Here is a 17,376-nt window from a genome sequence, read left to right as displayed (position 1 = left end):
TCTGCGGGCACTGACTAATCTTCCCGATAAATCCGTATGAATCATCATTATTTTGTCCTGTAGCTAAACTATATTCACGGTTTTGTGCCTAAAAGCGCCCAACCTCCATGACCATGTTCAGGGATCTCTCACACCCTATTCTGAATGGAAGTGAGCGGATATCGACACCATGGCTGGTGTTGAATCGGCTCATGTGCACTCAAACAGAAGGTTTATGCCGTCAGCGGTACCTCCCAAAGGCGGACAGCATCGAAGTCGATGCTAGTAAGAAACAGGGAACCTTTCGAGTGATCCTCCCAAGCCAACATTTCGTACCCTCCTTTACTAGTAACCTTACCCTGTTCATCCCTCCACTTGCCAGCATCGGGCCCATCTTGTGTTCCACCTCTTGCAAACCGCCACTTAACTTCCTGTTTGAGGTCGTACACTTCAATACTCCAGTCACCGAAAGTCCAAACAGCAAGCTTATTTCCACCATCGAAGAACCTCATTTCCAAGGTCCCAATAAAGTCTTGCATCATATCACGAGACTCCTTGTCAACTGGACAAGCATTTGTAGAGAATAGCCGTTTCTGTAGTAATTTCTTCTCACCAATATCGAAGAGAAGTAGCTCGCCACTGCTCTCCCCACCTACAGCGAGCCACGGGTTGGTTGGGTGCCATGCAAGAGTCCTTCTCCAGCGATCAGAACGTTGCCCCTTGTAGACCCAGTGCTGATCTCCGTCAGCCAGGGAATAGGCCCATACGTTACTTGGTCCATCCGTTGCTACGAAGTAGTTCGAGTCAGGACTGAAAGCACCAGCCCAGTTCTGCCCCTCGGTCTTGAATTTGTACTTTTGCTCTCCTGTAGTAGCATCCCAAATGCGGATGGACTCGTCCCATGATACAGAAGCAAAGACCGATTCATCAGGGCTCCATCCTGTCCACATGATTGCATCAGTGTGTCCTTTCAGGAGCAGACTCTTGGAGAGATCGTCCGGAGAAACGATCTGAATGTCCCATGGGTCGTCGCCATTCGAGATAGGTGACTCTCCGGGCAAATATGTCATCCAATTTCCTGAAGGGCTGAAAATTTGAGATCCGTGAGCTGACTGCAGTCGTCCTTCTATGGTCACCTTACTCGCTGCGATGTGCTTGGAGACAGTGCGACTGACAGCAGGTCCGACAGTTCCCTCTAGATGGCGGAGTTCGTTCTTACTTAGATTGATACCGGCTGCCGCTAACTTGTCTGCAGCAGCTGAAACAGCTGCCTGACTGGCACCTCGTAAGTGGTCCTCACCCAGTCTCAGTACCGACCTTTCTTCTTCAATATTCCACAGAATGATCGTAGGTGGTTCAGTATGACCCGAATCGTCGTATACCTGCTCTTCACTCGAGACCAGCACGTCTGAACGGCTGGCTCTGAATGACAAGGTCTCGATTTTGTTTGAATGACCCCTCAGAATTGCAACAGTATCCCAGCTCTGGGTATCGAGGATATGGATGGCATGGTCGATTGCAAGAGCAAGATACTTTCCGTTGCTGCTCACAGAACCAATGTGAGGCTGCCTTTCGAAGTTGATCTTCTTGATCTCATCACCCCATTGTTGTTTGCCGTTCTTGGCATATGGGAAAGGGTTCCCTTGAGATGTAGTGAAGTCTTGCTTGATGGCATACCGCCAATCCTTCAGTAACTGGTCACTTGAGTAGCTTGGCATGGCTTATTGAGAATGATAGTTGATGATGGGACTCATCAAAGAATGAGAGTCTTAAAGACAAAGCTGACATAAATATATATGATACGACATCTCGCGGGGTTGTTGCCTTGAGTCATATGAGTCACGTGTATGTAGAATGTTGTCGACCAACAGTTACGAAATAGGCAACTGCTTGACTCAATGGGATGACATTGTTCCGTCTTACAGCTTCTAGAATTTAATAGCATGCTTTAGGAGTTACTATAGTACAGGATTAATTACTAGCTAACGCAAACGACATCTCGCCATTAGAAGAAGGTAGTACCGATACTACGATGTCGGCTATACCGGAGGGAGCAAGAAAGATTCCGGCTTGAGACTAAGATGTCAAATTGACAGACTGATGCGGAGTTTTCCCCTGTCTTACATATCTCAATCGGCAGCAAGGTAATAGATTGCCAACTGTTCTGTTGCCTTGAACTCTAAAATTGGACATGCCTTGTCTAAAGCCTATTATAAGAATATGCTCTTTCTCTCTGGGCTAGTCATAGACTTGTGCGGAGAATTTACCGAAGCAAAAGTAACGGGGATATCACGTCAAAAGGTATAAATACCTTTCCTCCCCACCATATACGATATGATAATAGGAACAACCAGGCTCGCACTTCAAAATGAAAGAGATCCAACTTCACACAACGTGCACGGTGGTGAGACCAACCAGGGTCGTCCCGAGCGACCTTGCGATGCACCATATGAAACCCGTCACGGCAAGGGAGCTGCCGTCAGCTGCAGTCAATCTGGAGCAGCATGAGATTTTGCATCGCATCCGTGGACGAATCGAGGATGAGCATCATATAAAAATAGGCTCTCGTGATCCGTTCTTTCTGGAGGATCTCCCGAAATTGAGTCGTCGCAGGGCCACTCTATTTCGCAACAAGACAGTGCCACTCTATCTACCTTTCGCGGTTGGTCCTAGGAGAGGGCTTGAGCCAATACTTCCTATTATTATCTACAACTATATCGATCGGCGATGGTTTCGATCATCTCGAACAAGTATTGATCAGGGGCGACTCATTGTCAAGATCGTGAATTTTAGTGATCTGCCCCTGACGCCAGATCTCGACTCTGCAGTCAGCTCAGCACTGCGTATGCACATGATGATAAAAACTCGTATTGGCTCTATCGATACAGATCCATTCTATGCAACATTGCCATTATTCAGAGCCATGATGATGATTGTGGTTCCATGACAGGGCTATCCAACATGTGACGTTATGAGAAGCATCGCTAAGATGAGCGTTCTAGTCATGGCCACTGGAGAGCAAAGTGGTCTCAGCGCACCGATATGACAAGGGGCATGTCTGTCATGATGCAGCGGAGTAAGTATTATAGCTCTTTATTCAGAAGCCTCGAGTTAGACAAGTTGGAATCGATAATATCAAAGTAAGCCTAGTAGTCATGCTCCTGAATTTCAGAGACTATCGAGGTTACGACTGACAACAAGTCGGCAAGATTGTCTCTTCTTAGTTCCTACTATCTAAGAGGCAAGGAAGAGTATATTTGCAAGCAAATACTTTAAAAGAGAATCTATTAGAAAGAGAGACCTAGCATCAGTGGGATTACTACAATGCTTATAAAACAGTATCAAGATAGATTTAACAAAAAGGCAATATTAGCTGCAGAAGTATCGGCCAATAACATGAGCTTTCATCAACTCTTAATCCGTTTACGCATACATAACAGGCATATTTGAGTTTTACTTTGAAGACTGTAAAAATGTAAGATTCGCAAAAATAACATACAACAGCGGGGATTCGCTGNNCACTACCTTTGGTCGTATGTGACAGTGTAAGCTGTAGCTGCAGTATATAACCGCACCATATTCTACCCACTAAACGGTGGTGGTGAAGTTGGGGATCTCCAGTACATGCTTGCACTACCGAAGAGACTGCATGGTAGAGGTAGCGGACTCACTAGTATAGACTAAAAAACCAGGTTCGTGTTAGTCAAGCCTGTTTTGTTTCTCTTATCAGCGTTGATTTCTTCAATGCAACCTTTCACTCGTGCGTGAGGCATCGCGTCCCTTCATCAACACACGTGTGCTTATCGCATCCATCTCAATAGTCTAGACAAAGCCATCTGCCAAAGCCCGATCGCCAAAAACCTTGAATGAAGCTTGAGTTATTGTCCAAACTAAACCTTCGTGGTTGAACTGATGAATTGGATTGGTCGGTCAAGAGTCTCATGGTGGAACCACGTGGGATGTAGACCAGCTGTAATACGGCCTCCCGGGAACTAGCCGTAGATCAGAAGCCTCCACATGATCAACTCGGCACTTTGCGGGTATTTTTCGCATTTCTCTCGTTAATTCTTATACATTAAGATGCGTCCTCGTCTGGCCGAGAATGTTACAGTCATAGCAAGCGTCTGTGCTGTCCGTGTTTCTTTGCCCCAATTGCAGGAATCATGAATCTCTCGAGCTACTTTTGTAGCCAGACTGACAAGGACGATATCGAGTATCGACCTCTTCGGCCTTCCAGCCCGACGAATGAAGATGACCTGCAGTCCTACCCAGCATGCTGTTCTTTGCGAAGAAGGCTAGGTATAAGAAGCCGCAGGAAATGGCTAGGTCGGTTTCTCGCGGCTTTTGCTGGAGCATGTCTAATCCTGTCAGTTCTGACTTAACTGTCCGTCGCATGTATGGGCTGACATCTTGACCAGAATCGCATTCTTCTTGATGACGTTTGTTATCGAGCGCTATGCTGTCCACACCTTTGAAACTTCTGGCTTTGCCCTGGCCGACCCTATCGAGAAGTACGGCGATACTATAGAGAGTGCCAAGAGATGGGTTGAAGTCCTGTCACCTCAAGTTACTCCAGTTATGGTCCATTCTCACAACGACTACTTGAGGCCACGGCCATTATTCTCTGCTTTATCTGTTGGCTGTGCGAGTGTTGAGGCCGACGTTTGGCTCAGCAAGAATGGTGAAGACCTCCTGGTCGGCCATCACTGGTGGAATCTCACACCAGAGAGGACCCTAAACTCTCTCTACATTGAGCCATTGCTGGCAATACTCGACTCCTTTAACTCCCCACAATTGCCGGGTGAACTTGAGGGCCAGGGATACCGTTCTGGTGTTTTTGCTAGCCATCCAAACAAGACACTAATTCTATTCATCGATGTCAAGAACGAATCAGAGAAGACCTGGCCGGTAGTGCTGAAGCACTTGGAACCTTTGAGGCAGAAGGGATATCTTTCATATCACCAAAATAATGGATCAACGCCGGCAGACCAGACATTTCATTACGGCCCGCTGACTGTCGTCGGAACCGGCAATATTGGCAAGAGGCGGGATGTGAATATCGGATCCGATCTACAAAAGTGGCGACAATACCACGACGTATTTCTCGACGCCTCATTGGATCTTCTATCCCATCCAGGATTCTGCGAGAGAAACGACGCGCTTTGTCGCGAAGTGGAAGAGAATGAGTTTTACACAGCTTCTGTATCTCTGTTCAGAGCTATCGGAACTGTCATCCCGTACTTCAGCAATTCACAACATAAGAAGCTCGCAAGTCAGATTCAACTTGCAAAGAAGTTGAACCTGAAGTCGAGATACTGGGAGCTACCAGGCTGGCCTGTATCCCGAAGAAACTACGTTTGGAGGACACTCAATCACGAGGGAGTTGACTTGATCAACGCTGATGATATAGTCAGTGCAACTACGAAGCAGTGGCACTCCAATTATGCTATAGAAGGCGCATGGGTTCTTGGTATTGCCTCTTGTCTCTTTAGCTTCCTCTTTACTATCATGTGGTTGGGAAAGAGGATGGTATTTCGTATGATGACGGTTTAGAATGATTAGCTAGTTTAGGATACCCCTTCTCAGAAGAGAAATACCATATACGAACTCTATCGATATCGGAGTTTCAGTTGCAGCTTACTTCTACCTTGTTGGCCATTGTTTCTGCTAAGTGCCCTTCATATCCTAACATACAGCTAAATTGTAGGTCAAGGCATTCGGGTGTATGATGGCGCCCTCATACCGTACCGGTCAGTTGCGAAGAGTATTTCTGCTTTTCTAGTACGCTCTTATCATGCGAAACCTTAAAACTTACGAATGTCCAGTGGGCCCGATTCTCCTTGTCGAAGCGGAGCACAACTAGTCGGGACTAGAAGTCAAGCTTTGTGGTGGAGAGGCCTTGTCACATAGTGATTTACAGTATGTGTTAATATCTCTCTTGGCACGCAGATACATGATCACCTTTAGCGACAGTGTTGTCCTTCGTTGGAAAATGCCTTACCAGACCGCAAGATGCCCCATGGAAGCACGGACAGGACCGATGCTGGGCAATTTGCCGCCTTAGCCGCTTGGGGGCTTGGCGCATGTTAGAAGACACCAAACACCAACAACAAACAAGCTTGATACATACACAGCGTCTGCATCTGAAACCAAAACTCACAAGTTAGAGGCTCGTTGCAAACCAATAAATTCTTCAGTTGGGGATTCTGACAGTTGGTGGCAACACTCCATATGCAGTGTTCCATGGACATGACGACGCTCCTGTTCTAAAAATACCAATCCCTGCATCTTCATTCGCAACCGTCAACGGTAGTCCAAACGCCAAGACAGCAATGACCAGAGAAGAGAGGGCCAAGCGTCGCTCAAGCCTCCGCAGACAATACGTGGCATCACTCAATCTTCTGAGGCTGTGCTCATGATAATCCACATTTCCCAGTCTCAGGCTCTCCGATTGGGTTTGGTCAGAAGGGTTGATGGAGACGTCAACTGTGGCTGGGAAGACCATCTTTGCCTCCGCCTCGGTAGTTAGCATATATAAGCTGCTTCCCGACAGATGAAGCAGAATCCGCTTCTTGGTATTCAAAATATCTTCAATCAAAATGACTTACTACGGCCACAACGTCAACTTCCAGCAGCAGAACCCTGGGTATAACCAGGATGGCGCGGGCCAGGGCGGATATGGCGGTGACGACCAACGTCGCAATGATCAAGGCGGCTATCAACAAGGCGGTCCTCAGCAGTACGGTCAACAACAGGGAGGCTACCAACAGGGTGGTCCTCAACAAGGAGGTTATCAGCAAGACCGCCCGGGTCTTTCACAATCATACTACTCAGAGTCCGCTCAGTCCTCTCAGTATCCTCCTGGTGGACAGTCTGGACCCGGACAATACCAGCAGGGCCCTCCTGCATACAACCAAGGACCTCAAGGCCAGTTTGACGGCGGCGATGGTCCCGATGGTGAGCGTGGCGTAATGGGAGCCCTTGCAGGCGGTGCAGCTGGAGCTTTCGGTGGTCACAAGATGGGCGGAGTCACCGGACATAGCAAGACCAGCACCATCGTCGGAGCTTTGGCTGGTGCGTTTGGCGGTCACAAGCTACAAGACGCCGCTGGAGACTGGAAGGATGAGAGAGATGAGAAGAAGGAAGAGGAGAAGCGCCGAAAGGAGGAAGAGAAGAGACGCGAGGAAGAGGAGGAGAGGAGACGAAAGGAGCGCCGTGATGCCGATCGTTATGAGTCTCACCATCATCGCCGCCGAAGTCGAAGCCGAAGCCGAAGCTCCTCTCGTGGCTCTAACCGACGTCGTGGTGGTCACTACGCCGGTAACTTCACCGCCTCGTCTCGAGATATCAGACTCGATGCTCACGGCGACTACGTTCTACACGCTTCCTGCAAGCGCGAGGATGGAGACTACCAACACACATCCATTTCCCTCGACAAGGTCCTCGAAAACGACAGAGGAAGCTTCCGTTGGTCCGCAGGTGGCCATCATGGTGGCTCCTCTTCCGTCACAGTCCAGCAAGGCGACACCCTTCGAGGCATCGCTGCTCGATTTAACTGCTCCTTTGAGGAGATTGCTCGACATAATGGCATCAACAACCCTGATCTGATCTATCCTGGACAGACGCTGCAGGTCCCTGGCGGTGGTCGCCATGGTGGCGGCGGCTTCGGATCATCTGCACGACATGTTCGTCTTGTGGATGGAGGCCAGAGACTTGAGGGTGAGCTGTCTCGGGATGGAGACTGGGTGCTTAGCTCGATCATTCTTGATGAGAGAATCAGAAACTACAACGGCACCTTGGAGCTTGTCTAGGTTAGAGACTGAGACATGTAAAATAGTCACTGGAAAGCGCATAATATCAGAAAAGATTGTTTCTTCCCCTAACATGATAAGATTTTTCAGTGCCAGGAAAATGTGAGAGTGTAATCTGTAAAGCCCTGTAGTCGGCTTTCTGGTCTAAATAGCCCTCGGGGAGCAAGAAGACGCAAAGTTTCCTTGCCCTGATAGCCTAATGTTTATCACCACGTGCGATACCACTTGCTCTCCAAAATCAACGCCCACTCCAGATGATTCTGAGACTTTCACTTATGTTCGGCCTCAGGTTTCCGGCCCCAGACAAAGCGAACTTTGAAGTAAGGGTGAAGCTTCTTGTTCCGAAGATCCTTTCGTACCTGCATCAGGAAAATCTGATACTCGTCAGCTGGCCACTTCAGAACTTCATGCCAAATCATTTGCGAATATCCTGAGGTATACGTCAGTTCTCTTGCTGGTCATTTCCATTTCATCTGATCGAAGCCTTACCAACAAGGTCAGATTCCAGACTGAGCTTCGCGTACTGGCCGATCTCCGCCATCTTAGGGTCTTTGGGCCATGAGCCGAATGGTATCTGTTGAGGTGAGAGAAGTTAGTATGTGCAGGATATTATGGGACTCTTCACTTGCCTTGTAGAAAGTTTCCTGGATATCCACGAAGCCAGCTTCTTTCATACCCTTCATCTGGAGATCTTCCGTGAGGACAGATAAAGAGCATCCTGTTGCTTTGCCTCCCTCAATAAACATCTTATCCCATGTTCCTCCCAGCGCGGTTGATCCATCATCTGTTACGGTTCCATCGTCGCTATGTGTCATAGGCTCGGACTCGCAGGACTCGACCCAACCTCCTGGCTTGACTGCATTGTATGCCTCTTTGAAGAGGGCGGTCCAGTCTCTGATAGCACCAAACAAGTAACGCATATGCACAAAGTCAAAGGTATTTGCGTCCCAAGTCCAGGGCTTAGTGCAGTCATCGATCTCGAACTTGAGATTAGGGGGCACCCAGTCTGGCTGTACGGCGGATAAATCGGTACCGATGACAGCGGTATTGGGGTGCTCATCAGCATAGTCTCTGGTAAGTTCAGTTAGTAGGGATAACACGGGAGATCAACGGTACATACATCGCCCAAATCCCTAAGAAGCCGATTAGCATCTTGTATTTCCAGTGTTGGCTCGCCATGACCTACCTGTTCCCGTTCCAACATCAAGTACTTTCTGTGTCACGGGAAATGTCAGCCATGTAAAGCTTCATTGTCGTATGTTATCTCTCATACCTGAACATCGTCCTTTACAGGTGCCAGATACAGCTTATCGTCAGTGAGCAGCGTCAAGAAGTGGTGCCTAGATCCAATCAGTATCTGCTCTGTGCCAGACGTGGTGCCAGGCAATGTTCGCTCACATCAGATCAAAGTTCTCAAGAGTTTGCTCGTCAGTGGGAATCGGATAGCTACTGTCATGGTAGGTAGAATGATATGACCTTCCCTTGAACTTTCGATATTCCAAGATACTTGAAGCAACAGAAGCCGTCGATGAGTCGCTGCTGATGTCAGCTATGGTTCAAAGTCATTCCTCCGAAGAGGCCATACACTCCAGCGCTCAAGGCAGAATCATCGTCGATCACTGGTTCTTGTTCAGGTTGGTGGGGAGCAGCCGGCTCAAGTGGTTGTTCTGGGGTATTTGCATCTGCAACTGACAGCGATGTCTGAGGAGTCTGCTCAGATGATGAGACTGCTGCGGGAGCCGGATGAGAGGACATGGTACTGTGATGATTGGCGCAGCACTACAGCCAGTAAACTTTTCGGATGGGGGAGAAACGAAGTGAGGAGAAGTTCAACCACTTTGTAGGGAACACGCCATAACTACTGGTTGTTGGTTGTACAGATGCTGAGTTTATGCGCCGAGGTTTGATACCAGTCGTTGATTGGGCCTATCGTTCAGGGATATCGCGTAAAGCATCCGATAGCTCAATCAGGCAGTTCGCATAGAGTGCTGTTCTAGATCAGGAAACTGTTTTGGGATAAATGCCCTATTTTCCATGCAGTCCGGGGCTATTTTGGCAAAAGGTGTCGTGTCAAGACCGCGACCAAACCCGGAGGAAGACCCTGATTTGAGATGTTATATAGCAGAATGCGTATTCATACGGCAAAGCTCCATGATCCGTCATTTTTAGAACGAAATAATCCATGGTGCTTTCGAAGCCCGTAAGATGTTTCCCAATGGCGTTGTTCAGTTATGAAGTCGTTTGAGTAACTGCTCCTGAATTATCCCAATCAGCGTTATGAACTCAATTCACATCACAACAACGTCTAGGTCAACGTAGTTACTTTATGCTCACTTACTGGATAATAAGGTACCTTCAAGAAAGAACCGAGTAATAATCATAAGTAACATCACTATTTACGGTGATCGTTTGTGGAAATAGGTGCTCTGTTGGGAACCAACGCAGGGTAGGGAGTTACAGTGCAGTGCAGTGCAATGCAGACAAGCTGCCACCAATCTGCTGCATTTTAACAACAGCACAGTGCAGCTTTACCAGTAGCAGTACTAGGAATCACCATTTCAGGGCACTCTCACCAATTGACTCCACTATATTTCCACCAACATTTAGGGCCTTTGCTATAACAATCCAGAGCCCCAGGCAGCCTACCCACCATTTTTTAGGTGCACGGATGTGGTATTCATGACGTATGCCCTGAGAGTCAAGGGAGGAGAGTCGGCGGGGATAAGATGAGTGCAAAACATGCTTATTGCGGTGGTGTATCATGCTACATACAATCCATGATTTGACACATTCCTCACATTATTACTCACCCATCTTCAATCAACAAGGTCGAGCAGATACGAGGGGATTCGGTCGGAAATACCATGATGCGGGATAATCTGATGTCGCATGCGTCAGTGATTGGCAAAGACCTCGTATCGACGTCCAATTTTAACATGCTGAGGAACAAGAAACGCACCAATTGTAGAGCTAGACGGGGCAAAGTCTCCGCTTTTGGCGTGTTTCCCCTCGTTAGCTTAATTCTAATTTCCCATGTCAACCCCGTCAAGTCCATCTCGTCTTTGTTTCTCCATCAATTGTCAACTTGAACCATCACCAGTTCCATTAACTTAATCGCTTCCATCGCAGAAACATCTTGGACAGTCTCGGGATAGCTTGGCTCAACAGTGTCCGACACTCTCGCTTCATCTTTTCCGGACCTGGACGCCATTTGGACTTCCCCGCGTCAGCCGAAATTCTGTCAGCTCGCGCATCATCGAAACATCAACAATGGTTCACAGCGTCGCATTTTACTGTCGCATATAGTCCAACAGCATTAAGCCCAACTCAAAGCACGCAGGCGCATTTATTTATCAGGTCAATCTCAGCGGTAACCGACCGCATCAATCCACCGCAATCATGAAGCTATTCACAGCGTCTCTCATCTTGTTCTCATGGCTCGCCCAATTTCCCTCCGCAATGGCCGGCAGGGTTCTCGAGTCAAAATCGCTCAACAGTTGTCAGCAAGGTTCCCTATTGACTGCCAGTCTCTTTCACGTTGTCGTCACACCAAACAACTCACTGGCCACCGTCAACGTGAATGCTCTGGCATCTATTCAAGGCTATGTAAACTTTGATGTTACACTCGAAGCCTACGGCCATCAGTTCATTCACGAGATTGTCGATCCTTGCAGAACTAGCTTCGACCTGTCGAGCCTATGTCCTATGACACCTGGTGATATCGATATCAAGTTCAACTTCCCAATTGGCAATGCCTTGGATGCGATTCCCGGTATCGCGTATGGCATTCCTGACCTGGATGCTACCGTGCGCGCATATATCAACATGACCTCGACGGGCGAGAGCATTGCATGCGTCGAGGCTGATTTCTCCACTGGTAAAACCGTCGAGCAACTCTCAGTCAAATGGGTCACTGCCATTATCATTGGAATCGGTCTCGTCTCTTCAGCACTCATCTCGTTAGCCGGCTACGGCAATGCAGCTGCTCATCTTGCCGCCAACACTTTGTCACTCTTTGGTTACTTCCAGGCTCAGGCTATCATCGGACTTTCCGCCGTTACCATGCCACCAATCGTGGATGCTTGGACGCAGAACTTTCAATGGTCTATGGGTATCATCCGAATGGGCTGGATGCAAGATATCTTCACCTGGTATGATCGCGCTACAGGGGGTAAGCCAGCTCGTCTCTTTGACAATCTCGCTACTGCTTCCGTCCAAGTTGTGAAACGGTCTTTGGAAAACATCCCTGGTGCTGCAGCTCTGATCCGCCGTGACTTCGCCTTCTCGAAACGAGGCAACATCGAACTCGAAACCGGCTCATTTTTGGTCTACGGCATCCAGCGAGTGGCGTTCCGCTCACATATTGAGACAACGAACCTCTTCCTGACTGCCATTGTCTTCTTCGGTATTTTTACCGTCTTCGCCTGTATCCTAGTCTTTCTCTTCAAGCTCGTTCTCGACCTGTGTGCAAAGCAGGCTTGGATCAAGCGAGAGCGCTTCCTCGAGTTCCGAACAGAGTGGCGCACCATCCTCAAGGGAATTCTTCTGAGACTCACCCTCATGGGCTTCCCTCCCATCACCATCCTCTGCCTCTGGGAGTTCACGCAGGTTGACTCGGCTGCGCACGTTGTCCTCGCTGTCTTCTTCTTTTTCACGGTTCTGCTCACCCTCACCGCGGCAGCTTTGAAGATCGTCACACTAGCGAGACACAACAACCCGGTTGTGACTCTATACTCGAACTCGCGAATCCTCAACAAGTGGGGATTTTTGTACATCCAATATCGAGCTACCGGCTACTACTTTATCGTGCCCCAGCTTGCCTACATCTTTGTCAAGGGCATGTTTGTTGCTCTGAGCCAGAAGAGCGGCGTTACCCAGGCAGTCGCCCTCATTCTCATCGAAGCCGCTGCTCTAATCGCCACCAGCGTCATGCGCCCCTTCATGGACAAGAGCACGAACTCCTTCAACATTGCCATCTTCGTTCTCAACTTCCTCAACGCCATATGCCTCTTCATCTTCACCAATGTTCTCGGCATGCCTCGCATGGGTCCCTCTGTTACTGGCATCGTTCTCTTTGTCGCCAACGCCGCTTTCTCCCTGATCCTGCTACTCATGATCATCATATCGAGTGCCCTCGTGTTTTGGCGAAAGAATCCAGATGCACGATACCAGTTTATGGCTGATGATAGAGCTTCGTTCATGAAGTCTAGGTCTTCAACACAGATCGATACTATGACGCAGCTCGATGCGTTGGCAGCCACAGCCCGCGGAGACCCAACAGGTCGCTCTCGCCCTGTGTCGAGGTCTTCGTCAGACCTCGTGGCGCCTGTGTTTCCCAATGCCGGGACCAAGCATACTTCGACATCTACTCTTTCTTCAGGAAGCCCGCATAAAGACTCACAAATAGATGTCAGAGCAACAGAGCGGTAGAACGCTCTCATTGACGTACGACGATTCTTCGTCAGACGGAATAAGATAAATTTACACTGTTTTATATTGTAATCATTACCTGCGCCTTGAGCGTAGTGTTCGAACTTTTTTTGCAAAGATCTAGTTTCAGTATTCGTTCTTTAACCTAACGAAGCTCTATATAAGATAGAGTGCATAGTAATTTATAAATGCTAGTAAGATGAAAACTCAGGTTCTGACTCACTTGCTTCTCTCCGAGGAATATAACGCCTCAATGCGTTTGTCAGAATTATTATCATTAGTTCTATCAGGTTACTATAGTCCCGTATTTTATCCATGATTATGATATCCCCACCCATTCCATGTTTTTCTTCATGCTATATTATGCCCATCTATTTCTGTATGCATTCTTTACTTCTTTTAGTTGATCCATTCTGGCTTTATCCCTAAATCATTCTCCTGAATGAACCTTGCCCTTCTTCTGTCTCTTTTGTCCCTTTTCGCTCTCCAGAATGCGTCATCGTCATCATCATCGGTGCTGTCTTGCTCAACGGCAACACTAGTACGAGGAATATTAGATCTGTTGTTGTTCCAGTTACTGAGAGAGATCGTGTCGTCCTTGCTCGCTTTTACCGAAAGTGTTTGGTTCACAGCTTTGGAGACTGGCCTGTAACGGCTTGGAAGACCAACCGTGTTGCGTTCTGATGGTGCCACCGAGGCTGCATATCCCCCGGGCTGTTGATAAACAGATCTTGCGTAATTTGACGGGGCGTAATTCGACTTTGTATAGTTCGAAGGGGCATAAAGGGACGGAGCATACGCCGACCCGGCAGCGGGTGGCCCCATGTTCATGACTGACTGTTGAGCTGAGAAGGCATTCCAAGGTTGGGTGCTTCTCTGGTTCATGGTCGCCATGGATCTCAGAACCTCAGTCTGAGCCTGCAAGAAGTTGAACATCTCTTGGTTGGAAGTAAGTGGGGGCAGCTGAGGGACGGCAACTGGAGTTTGAGGCCTGGAGAAGGCCATCGGCGTTTGCGTCCCTGGTAGGCCAAAAGAATGCGCTATTCCGACCGGCTGAGTCGCTGCCTGACCCCAGTTGAAAGCCTCGTTGGTGTCAGGCAGAGGTTGGAAGCCGGTACTTGGGGGGGCACGGCGTGCCTTCTTGGCACGCTCTTCGCTCGCTATGACGCCGACCAAACCACCTGGGATGAGTTGCTGGTTGTTCATAGGCCAGGCAGTTTGGGGTGCCGCTGCGAATATATCTTGCGGAAGGCCCATTGCAAATGCGGGCATTGGTGTTCGTGAGTTTTGTCTCATGTTGTCATGAGGTAGGAGCTGCGAGATGGATTCTCTCCCCGTATGACCGAAGTTGATGATGGATGGAGCTTTACTGCCTGACCGTCGTTGGATCTGCAGTAGTGCTAAAGGCACATCCTCATCCTCATCTTCGTTGTCATGCCTTGGGGTGTTGCCTTCTCGCAAACCTTGAAACGTCTTGAATGACTTCATAGACCACGACGAAGAGATGCGCGAGTGACCGCGCAATGGTGGGAGATCAGGCCCATTTGTGCTCTTCATCATCTGTTGTCGATAGCCGCCATCGAGATACGCCTGTTGTTTCTTACGCTGCGCTTTCTGTCTATTCACAGCCTCGGTATCGTCGATACACTCGTAGTCTACTTTATCATCATCCTCTTCTTCGCTGCCGTAGAAGCGCCTTTCAGCTTCTTCTCGGGCCTTGCGCTTTTGGAGAGCTTCGAACTCGGCTGCAGTCATGACCTTGCCGTGGCCGGTTCGGGGTGTAGGTGGAGGTCGTGGAGGCTGTGTTTCTACCTCCCCAGTTTCGGGCACTGAATCTAGTAGCGGAACATATAGATCGGCGAGATCTTCTAGACCTTCATGGATCTGGTATATTGGCCTTGGCCTTGTCATTGGAGTACGGGAGGATAGGAATAAGGGCTCTGTATCTGGGGAAACTGGTGTATTTAGGCTATCGTCATTGATGAATGGCCACCGGGGAGCATGGCCGGCTGTGGGGCCGATGAGTTGCTCGAACTCGGAGAAGTCGTGCTCTGCTCGATCGTCTTGGTTGTGTTGAGTATTCCAAGACTGTGAATAGTGCTCAATGATGCCAGCGTTGGACGAGAATCTCAACGTTGAGGGATCATTTGGTGTAGTCGGAGAGACGGCCTGAGTGTCGCTCGAGGTGCGAACATTTGTGTCGATCGGTTCAAGGTACGCTCCCGATTTAATGAGTGGTCGAATCTTGGCGAAATCTAGATCGAGAGGACTGGTTCTGTGCAGAGTCGACGCCGTAACATCCATGCTACGGCCTTGGGAATGGCCATGTCGGCTTGATAGCGACAGCGATTTAGTATCGTCATGGTTCAAATGAGTGTGTGATATCGTGCTCAAAGACATGGAGGGCAGATGTTGGTTAAGCACGAGTAAGGACAGGATGATCACAGGACCGAAAAGTCATGGGGAGATTGCCAGTTGCTGAAGAATTACCTTCGATCTGTCATCATGGCCAAGACATCCCTTGGCTCAGTATCCTCCCTTAAAGGGATGGTGTCTGGCATGTCTGCCTTGGAGAACCTCAATGTCTCAGCCTTGAAGGGAGAGTGAGGCTCCCTTGAATACCGCGACGATAAAAGTGGATGGCATGCTTAAAATAAACATCACCGTTTCTTGGAACCTTGAAATCAACTTTAAAATCTTGTTCTCCTTGGATTGATTTTACCTCGTATAGACTATTACAAAGCATGTATGCTCACCGTAGTAACTCCCTGATGCTGGGAGTAAGTTTCGGCAGCCCGGTTTACACGGTGCAAGACAAGTGTCTCATTGAAGGCGCCAATGGTGGACATATACGCAGCATGGCCTTATTACATGAGGCTATTCACAGGCATTGTTTTTAGCGACAGCATTGACTGTGTTGGTGGTCTCCTCGTTTCGCTGGTCGCGGCCGGTATATCCCGCTTTTATGACCACTGGAACGGGGAATCTCCGATGAAGGAACCTGGAAATGCGCTAGATTCCGATTTAGCATAGCGCCCTGCCCCGACATCGACAACTGCCGGTATAGCCTCCACGACTTCCATAGAGCCAGCTCGTAATGAACGATAATGAGTGCTCATAGTATTTGAGAAATGTTCCACAGGTGTAGGAACAAAGTTACATACGGGAAAGTGCCAGTTAACGTGCCGACACCATAAGGCCACGAAATTTGTTTAGACTCCAGACTACGGTACATAATTGCCGATGACACTTTATTAAAGTTTACTGAAACAAGCGATTGTAACATAGGAGATTACAAAGATGTCATTGCTAAATCACCTTCCTGAAAACGGTCATTTAGAATTATCTCAAAGTTTGAGCGATTGCTGAATTGGCCTGACCGCCGTAGGGGCTCGTATGATGAGAATTTTATAGACTCAGGTAGATTCGCACTAACATCCGTATCAACCCTATTTTCCATATTGACAGCTTCACCCAGATGGTTCCTCAGACTATCTCACATCGTCCTCGTTTGCACCCATGTTGAAGATGCTCACTTGCAGACCCTTTCGAAGGTCTCGTTCAGCTTTCCACCACATTTCTGAATCTGCTGAGCCTCATACTCGAGACTAGCATAGATCTGACATCCTTCACCACCCATAATTTTGCCAGTCTCCTCGCTGCCTCCGTACTTGAGAACCCTGGCAGCCATTCCGGCAGCAACGGCCTGATTCCTGGAGGGGTCGTTCAAAGCCGTGCCGTTGTTGAACTTGGCTACTCCTGCGACTGCAGCGTAGCCAAGACGTCGCGCGTACAGAAAGCTGATCTGCTCGTCGATGGCATGGATGAATTTGCGCGCACATGCGAGAGCTTCGTCGGGATCAGTGGACTTGCAGGCTGATGCTGCAACGGGAACATCATTGAGGCAGGTGACATTGTATGGATATGTTGTGCTGTGAACTGATGAAGCAGAGCCCGGGTAATTATCCGCGGTGGCGTTGATGGATGGCTTCTCAATGCATCTTGTGAGTTTCGCAGAGGATGGGTGGCAGGAGCCTGTTGCTGCAGCTATCCAGAGCGCGAGGCCAATGTGTAAAGGGGATGTTGAGTGCATGGTCGATGTTTAAGTTGAGATATAAAGAGAAGAAAGGAAGTAAATATGAAGATAGGTTATATG

At 48.6% G+C, this 17,376-nt stretch overlaps 7 protein-coding genes across 7 annotated transcripts; 3 read left to right on the top strand and 4 right to left on the bottom strand.

The window, feature by feature from the left end:
- Positions 1–212: 212 nt before the first annotated feature.
- FTJAE_10395 (uncharacterized protein) lies at positions 213–1,697 on the bottom strand (the record flags this gene model as incomplete). The annotated part of the gene is made up of 1 exon (XM_037343232.1): positions 213–1,697. One exon carries the CDS (start codon positions 1,695–1,697, stop codon positions 213–215), a length of 1,485 nt encoding a protein of 494 aa, XP_037202501.1.
- A 2,445-nt stretch (positions 1,698–4,142) lies between these two features.
- FTJAE_10394 (uncharacterized protein) lies at positions 4,143–5,532 on the top strand (the record flags this gene model as incomplete). Its single annotated transcript, XM_037343231.1, has 2 exons — positions 4,143–4,345; positions 4,398–5,532. 2 exons carry the CDS (start codon positions 4,143–4,145, stop codon positions 5,530–5,532), a joined length of 1,338 nt encoding a protein of 445 aa, XP_037202500.1.
- A 1,046-nt stretch (positions 5,533–6,578) lies between these two features.
- Positions 6,579–7,790, top strand: FTJAE_10393 (CVNH domain protein; the record flags this gene model as incomplete). The annotated part of the gene is made up of 1 exon (XM_037343230.1): positions 6,579–7,790. One exon carries the CDS (start codon positions 6,579–6,581, stop codon positions 7,788–7,790), a length of 1,212 nt encoding a protein of 403 aa, XP_037202499.1.
- A 269-nt stretch (positions 7,791–8,059) lies between these two features.
- FTJAE_10392 (phosphoethanolamine n-methyltransferase 3) lies at positions 8,060–9,545 on the bottom strand (the record flags this gene model as incomplete). Its single annotated transcript, XM_037343229.1, has 8 exons — positions 8,060–8,220; positions 8,280–8,364; positions 8,447–8,861; positions 8,911–8,923; positions 8,977–9,004; positions 9,064–9,130; positions 9,189–9,326; positions 9,376–9,545. The coding sequence occupies 8 exons, from the start codon at positions 9,543–9,545 to the stop codon at positions 8,060–8,062; spliced, it is 1,077 nt and encodes a 358-aa protein (XP_037202498.1).
- A 1,644-nt stretch (positions 9,546–11,189) lies between these two features.
- On the top strand, positions 11,190–13,220 carry FTJAE_10391 (calcium-related spray; the record flags this gene model as incomplete). The annotated part of the gene is made up of 1 exon (XM_037343228.1): positions 11,190–13,220. The coding sequence occupies one exon, from the start codon at positions 11,190–11,192 to the stop codon at positions 13,218–13,220; it is 2,031 nt and encodes a 676-aa protein (XP_037202497.1).
- Positions 13,221–13,619: 399 nt separating this feature from the next.
- FTJAE_10390 (uncharacterized protein) lies at positions 13,620–15,620 on the bottom strand (the record flags this gene model as incomplete). The annotated part of the gene is made up of 1 exon (XM_037343227.1): positions 13,620–15,620. The coding sequence occupies one exon, from the start codon at positions 15,618–15,620 to the stop codon at positions 13,620–13,622; it is 2,001 nt and encodes a 666-aa protein (XP_037202496.1).
- A 1,132-nt stretch (positions 15,621–16,752) lies between these two features.
- FTJAE_10389 (chorismate mutase type II) lies at positions 16,753–17,313 on the bottom strand (the record flags this gene model as incomplete). The annotated part of the gene is made up of 1 exon (XM_037343225.1): positions 16,753–17,313. One exon carries the CDS (start codon positions 17,311–17,313, stop codon positions 16,753–16,755), a length of 561 nt encoding a protein of 186 aa, XP_037202495.1.
- Positions 17,314–17,376: the final 63 nt, after the last annotated feature.

Source organism: Fusarium tjaetaba (assembly GCF_013396195.1).
Source record: "Fusarium tjaetaba strain NRRL 66243 chromosome Unknown NRRL66243_c0000240, whole genome shotgun sequence".
Taxonomy (NCBI): domain Eukaryota; kingdom Fungi; phylum Ascomycota; class Sordariomycetes; order Hypocreales; family Nectriaceae; genus Fusarium; species Fusarium tjaetaba.
Note: the sequence above shows the minus strand (reverse complement) of the source record. Positions and strands in the feature narration are given on the sequence as shown.